General features: G+C 47.7%; 1 protein-coding gene across 3 annotated transcripts in view; it reads right to left on the bottom strand.

Moving 5' to 3' along the window:
- plcl5 (phospholipase C like 5) overlaps positions 1-7,500 on the bottom strand; it is a 32,261-nt gene that overhangs the window by 11,256 nt on the left and 13,505 nt on the right. For 2 of the 3 annotated variants that reach the window (XM_081711652.1, XM_027032037.3), the window contains exon 2: positions 1,436-3,925. In XM_081711652.1, the coding sequence (XP_081567778.1) occupies positions 1,436-3,925 (2,490 nt within the window). The remainder of the gene's footprint in view (positions 1-1,435; positions 3,926-7,500) is intronic. The other variant, XM_081711653.1, reaches the window with a different exon arrangement.

Genomic DNA, 7,500 nt, shown 5'->3' with positions numbered 1-7,500 from the left:
AACGTTGCATTTTTAACAGTGTAGCTCTTTTTCAAACCTGTTCAACTTAATCTGGTGAGAACCAAATCTGACAGAGGTATTTCTGAAGGTTTCTGAAGGCACCCGAGCCTGACGGACCGTGCCTCAGTCCGTTACCCATGAGTCATGGCTGCTGGAAGAAAGAGCTCGAAACCCTGCCGATAAAAATTTCACTTCTGCTCTTTCTGTGCTCTCTGTTCTGCTTTAGGAGCTGGTCAATGCTGAACCCTCGAAAACTGTGTTGCATCCATACAATTGCCTTGTCACAACAAAAAATATCTGACAGTGTTTTTTAATATTTGATTGCCATATAAACCACACATTTGTTTTTGTTAGTATCTTCCAGCAGACTAAACATTTCAGTAGACAATAGAAGAGTCAGGGAGAAATGCTCTTCAGATGTGGTAGACCAGACACACATGGGTAAAAGATATCCAAACATCTCTAGAATGGAACTTTACTCCAGCAAGAGAAACAAAACCATTCAATATGACCTCTTCCAACTTCCACAAGTCCACTCTGATTTCCTCGGTGTGTTTGATCAGACAGCCACAGAACGATCAGACAACAACTTTAACACACTAAATGAGAGCGGCGGGCAGACAAGACTTGTTTCCCTTCTTTTAAAGGGCATCACCCAAACTATCTTTCTATCTAATTGAGTGTTTGGCATCTATATTTAGACAATCGTTAGACTAGTTACTCCATCATTAGACTATAGTTAGACCATCATTAGACTATAGATCATCATTAGACTATAGGCAATTATTAGACTAGTTAGATCATCATTAGACTGTAGTTACAGACTATAGTTAGACCTGCATTAGACAACAGACCATCATTAGACTATAGTCAGAATATTATTAGACTATAGACCATCATTAGACTGTAGTTGGACCATCATTAGACTATAGTTAGAATATCATTAGACTATAGACCATCATTAGACTACAGTTAGACCATTATTAGACTGTAGTTAGAACTCAAATGGGCAATCAAATACGTTAAGGAGAAACAAAAGGTGCCTTCATAACATGTATAATGTTAGATCTGTTCACAGTATACCATATGAGTCTGTTCAGGAACTAGACAGGTCTAGCAATGCTGGGCTTCACTGGGTGTGGATGGTTAACAAAGCTAAGATAAACTAAGCTAAGCTAAGGAACTTTCACATCTGATTCTGTACTTGTTCAGGGCCAGGATCAATTTGAGGGTTAGGGTTAGGGTCAAGGTGAGGGTAAGGGTTAGGGTTAGGGTCAATGTGAGGGTTAGGGACAAGGTGAGGGTAAGGGTTAGGGTCAAGGTCAAGGTGAGGGTAAGGTTTAGGGTTAGGGTCAAGGTAAGGATTAGGGTTAGGGTTAGGGTCAATGTGAGGGTAAGTTTAGGGTCAAGGTGAGGGTAAGGGTTAGGGTCTTACCTGCACATTTTCCCGCAAGTCTGTTGCCTCTCTTAGTGGCTGCGTGGAAGCCCTGAAGAGTTCATCTACCACTTTGATCCCAGTGGTCTTAGTGGAAGTGTACTCCCTTGCCTTTCGCCCCTTTCTCACAGAAAGACCCCTCTTGTGACCTTTGCCCCCTCCACGCCTATTTGTAATGGCCACATGAACAAACAACGTGGTATTAGGCAAGAACTCCCCCGTGAGTGACTGCAGTGGAACATGCCGATAACCAGGCTGCAAGCACTCAAACGGAATGGTGTACTGGCCAATGAACTCGTCCCCAATATAGTCATCGTCAAGGACCACAAAGCGCAGAATTGCCAGTTCAGGCAGGTTGATCTGGAACTCAAAGCTTTCATCAAAGATGGGATTGTCACCATTCTGCGTCACGGTCTTTGTGCGCTGCTCGGCGCAGTCGGCAGGGATGCCGTGGATCTCCACATAGATGTACGGCTCTACCACATCACCCTTGGCGGCTGAACCCCGGGGTTTCGGAAGGTGCTGGCCGCTGATCACCTTGATGTGCAATAGCTGGGCGGAGACACCAGGCAAGGAGTCACGAGCGTTGGCGCTGAAATATGAGACCTCTTCCCGCATTATGGCTGGGCGGAGCACATACCCGCAGTTGCCGTTTTGTCTGAACCAGCCCAGGTTAAGGTCCATCATGAGCCCTGGTGTCTGGTAGTTCATAGCCACAATCTGGCAGCCGCATTTCCAGAAGTCCTGAGGGTTCATGTTGCTGGCATCAATACGCATGGGGGTGGGATACACCCGAGACAAAAACCTCTTGTTATAGCAGACAAAGTCCTCAGGGAACTCATTAGCAAAGCGGTTAGCATCCACCTCGTTAAAGGAACATATCTCCCAGTGCTTCTGCTCTCTCTTGGATGACTCAAAGTCTCGGAACTGGATGGACTTGCAAAGGGTGATGAGGTCGGACAGCTCCCTGTACAGTCGCAGATGCTTGCAGCCGATGCCGTTGAGCTGGTCCTTCTCATCTGCGCCAACCATGTGCCGCGCCATCTCAAGCCCCTCCTCCTCATCAGTCACCTCCCCCTCGGAATCCTGGGTGTCAGGCGGGAGACGCTTCCCCTTGAGGAGGATCTTGCCCTTCAGCTTCTCAGGTGATGGAAGGTAATGCTGGTTTGTGCTGGGAAGCTCTGTGTGCAGCTTCTCCCCAAGGATCTTCTTCATGTGCTGGACCATGACTCTCTGTTGAGGGACGCTGCAGTGCGTCACCAAGCACAGGATCAGTGGGTACTCTGAGCTGTCAAAGGCGTATTGGTTAATGACCTCCAGGACTTTGTAGAAGGCCAGCTGTGATGCCACTGAGCTGCCCACGTAGACCACGGGCTCACAGTCGGGTCCATCCCACACCACCACCTCCAAGCTGCGGCAGCCCATGCGCAGGGCCCGGACGTAGCTGCTGAGGTCCGACGAGCCCCAGTGGTGGTCCTCCAGAAGGGAAGCGTTGTGCGATGAGCTGATGTAGTAGTGGGATAGGGGCTGTGACATGTCCTGACACACGCGCTTGTGCTGCGGGTCGAAAACGTGACACTCGGGAGACAGGAGGTAGTGTGTGAAGCCATCGATGGACAGATAGCCATGCTCACGTCCTTCTGCCGAAGGCTCGTACTTTCGCACAATTTCACGACACATGTCCTCTGTCACGCCCTCCACGCCCTGCTCGACTTCCACAAACAGCATCAGGTCCTTGGAATCCAGGTACTCCTTGTTGCTGGAGAACTGCACGAGCAGGAAGAAGATCTCGGGTCTGGTGCACAACTCACAGTACGCTTCCACGAACGTGTCTGGATCGATCCCCTCGCCGTAGCGACCTTTGGCCTTCTGAAGTTCTTTGAATTTTAGTTCAATACGAGACTCCTTCATGCCTGGATTAAGCCCCTTTATGATCTGTGTAGCACGGAGCACGTCGATGTGTCCCTGCCTCTCGACATCAGCCAGCTCAAACACAGAGCCAATCCAGGACGTCCTGACGCTAGGCTGGTTGGGTTCCACCACGCCCACCGTGTGTCGCCCGTATGAGACCAGGTAGCGCAGCCCCATCACCCAGGTGCTGACCACGTCTGCTGTGCTCGCCACCAAATCCAGAGACTCATAGTTTTCGCCGTAAATGATGGAGAAGGCGCACTCATCTGGGAACTGGTCAGACAGGCCGTTGCTCCGTAAGACAGGGGTCTTCTTCCCTAGACGGACTTCTTTGATGCTCTTGATCTCCAGCTTGGCCTTCTCCGAGTCCTTCTTGGAAGGCTCCCAGCGCAGCCAGTGCATGTCTGGGTCCAGCAGGAAGTATCGGCTGTACATGCGCGAGTTGGAACGCACCTTCTTCATCTCGCACCCCTCCAGCATGAAGGCCATGCAGGCCGCAGTGCTGTTCATCTTCCGATCACTCGGCATGGAGCTGAAGGAGACCGTCTTCTTCCTCACCTGACGCTGCTTGGAGCTGTTCTGCAGAGAGAGCAAGACAGGCACGTTAATCTGGTACACACATAAATACAAATACTGAAACCAAACATGACAGGATGATAGAAGAAAAATAATCATAAATCACACTGTGAAAAGATACCACGTGTTCATAAGCACATCATTTTTGAGAGTAGTCAAATTTACATTTACGGCATTGAGCAGACGCTCGTATCCAGAGCGACTTACAAAGGTACTTTGTCATTTCGGATAGAGTCCAACATACCAATGAACTAGAATACTGTAGAATACAGGGATCAGTGTTAATGACTAGAAGAAATGGATAATGAGCATAAGTGCAATACCAGACATTACTAATCAATACCAGACATTACCAGATAATACCAATTAATACCAGACAATACCAAACAACTCCAGACATTGCCGATCAAAACCAGACAATATCAGATGATATCAAACAATACCAGAGAAGACCAAACTAAATGCTAGAGTTCAACAGTAGTATGAAATGTCATAAGAGCAGGGTCATAGGTCTTCAGATAGCCCAACAAAGTTCGTTGCACCATCTAGGATTACTGGGAGTACTGAAATTTATATTTATATATACATACTTTGTGCAAGTAATAACATGGAATTACCATGAACTACTTTTGCAATGTCAAATTTTAGTATGTAATAAAGAAAACAATGTGAACAACCAGCATGGGAAAGTGGTAGAGAGAGAGGTAGCAAGAGAGAGAGAGAGAGAGAGAGAGAGAGAGAGAGGGTGGGGTCACTCTGGGAGAGGTGTAGTCAGGCAGGGCCATTTGGCAGAACATAAGTCACGACCACAAATGCAGACCCATTCACTCACACTCACACACACACACACACACACACACACACACACACATCCTGAATCATGTAAATAAAGACACATTACTGGCTAAGACAGAGATGAAATAGATTATAAAATGAATTAACCATGTTCTGGAATAACAACCACAAGAACAGAGCAAAATTAAAGAAGTGATCTGAAAACACAGAGTGCATTTAACCATTTACAGACGAGATTAACAAAATCTATCAAAAAATAATCAATGTGACAGATTAGACAAGATAACAATTAATAAGATCTTTAATGCTTACACATGCTTCCAAGTGTTGCTTAAAAGAACCAAAAACTGGCACAAGAGAATGTCCCAGTCATACCCACCAACCAGAACCCAGACCACAAGACAGAACCTGGTAAATGAACTCTGGTGGACAGCGACTAGGTTCGTTAGTGGTAAACAAGGCCTGGTGGACAGCGACTAGGTTCGTTAGTGGTAAACAAGGCCTGGTGGACAGCGACTAGGTTCGTTAGTGGTAAACAAGGCCTGGTGGACAGCGACTAGGTTCGTTAGTGGTAAACAAGGCCTGGTGGACAGCGACTAGGTTCGTTAGTGGTAAACAAGGCCTGGTGGACAGCGACTAGGTTCGTTAGTGGTAAACAAGGCCTGGTGGACAGCGACTAGGTTCGTTAGTGGTAAACAAGGCCTGGTGGACAGCGACTCGGTTCGTTAGTGGTAAACAAGGCCTGGTGGACAGCGACTAGGTTCGTTAGTGGTAAACAAGGCCTGGTGGACAGCGACTCGGTTCGTTAGTGGTAAACAAGGCCTGGTGGACAGCGACTCGGTTCGTTAGTGGTAAACAAGGCCTGGTGGACAGCCACTAGGTTCGTTAGTGGTAAACAAGGCCTGGTGGACAGCGACTCGGTTCGTTAGTGGTAAACAAGGCCTGGTGGACAGCGACTCGGTTCGTTAGTGGTAAACAAGGCCTGGTGGACAGCCACTAGGAGTCACAATATGCAAACCAGAAACATTTTCCATTGCAGCCATTATGTGTGTGTGTTTGCATGTGTGTGTATACTCAGCACACCACACAAGCTTCTCTGAGTGATGACAGCTGACTGAGCCAGGTGTCCAGGACATCTGTGTGTGTGTGTAGATGTGCTCACTGGACAATCTCATAACATACAGAGTATGGGAAACACACACAGGAGAGACAGGAACTGTATGGAACCACCGCAACACCACACACGCTTTGGAGAGTCTTTCTTTGCACACACACGTTGGATTGGGTTTTTTTTTTTGCGATAAGCTCTTTATTCTGGCAACGCTGTAAATATTTCTGTGGAGTGCAGGGAACATGCGTGTGCACACGCACACGTGAACACAGATCTGCACGGGTGGAAATAGCTTGTGTGCTGTTTTCATGTTTAATGAGAGTTGTACAACTGGTACTTGTGATGGGAACATATTCAGTGAGGAACACCATATGAAAAATTCCCAGTGTGTCCAAATTCCCAGTGTGTGCTTACAGGCAGAAACCACCAGAAGACCCATAATGCCCTATTCACTCACTCAGAACACTATATCAAAAAGAAAATTACACTTTTCCATGTTCATGTGTTTGTGTGTGAAACGCTTTGACATTTAAACGCCTGAGAGTAAATCTGATCCAACTAAACCTGACTGATGGCTAACAAGTCTCTCTCTCTCTCTCTCTCTCTCTCTCTCTCTCTCTCTCTCTCTCTCCCTCTCTCTCCCTCTCCCTCTCCCTCTCTCTCTCTCTCTCTCTCCCTCCCTGGTGCATGTATCATTTGTTCTGTGTGTCTGTGACCTCATGGGCAGGAGGAAGAATGACAGATGAAAGGATGAAACATCTCTCTGCAGTGACCTTAAGAGGGCAGCAGGCTGCAAACTCTCTCACACACACACTCACACACACACACACACACACACACACTCAGTTAGTGTTGGGGGTCAGGTGGAAGGGACACCACATGTCTCCCACCCACACAACCACACATCCTCCACCACACAGCCACACAGCCTCCACCTACACAGCCTCCACCACGTGGTCAGTGGGACTAGAACACAGGACATCTCGGTGTCCGGTGTAGCCACAACCTGCCACTCACGCTTGCGTCTGGCTCACTGGCCTCTTTAGGCAGGAAGTTGCAAGGAATAAACCATGAAAAAACAGAAAATGAAAGAAAGTGAGAAAGAGAGAGAGAGAGGGAGAGACAGACAGAGGGAGAGAGAGAGAGAGAGAGAGAGAGAGAGAGAGAGCGAGAGAGAGAGAGAGAGAGAGAGAGAGAGGGAGGGGGGGTGACCTACTGATTCTCTAGTTGACGCATGCACCATTAACTGAATATTAATCTGTAATTTTAGATTCTGTAATTAATTAAGAGTAAAAAACCCCACCAAATTCCAATTAACATACTGAATAAACAGGAAGCTCCCTCCCAGTGTCTGTGCCACACAACTACACCCAACTACACACAGCCACACACATCCACACACAGCCACACGCATCTACACACATCCACACGCACCTACACACATCCACACGCATCTACACATCCACACGCATCTACACCCAACTACACACAGCCACACAACTACACCCAACTACACACATCCCCACGCATCTACACACAGCCACACGCAACTACACACAGCCACACGCAACTACACACAGCCACACGCATCTACACACAGCCACACGCATCTACACACATCTGCACACATCCACACAACTACACCCAACTACACACAGCCACACAACTACAC

The sequence above is a fragment of the Electrophorus electricus genome, chromosome 3 (genome assembly GCF_041902795.1).
Source record: "Electrophorus electricus isolate QZ-2024a chromosome 3, ASM4190279v1, whole genome shotgun sequence".
Classification (NCBI taxonomy): domain Eukaryota; kingdom Metazoa; phylum Chordata; class Actinopteri; order Gymnotiformes; family Gymnotidae; genus Electrophorus; species Electrophorus electricus.
Note: the sequence above shows the minus strand (reverse complement) of the source record. Positions and strands in the feature narration are given on the sequence as shown.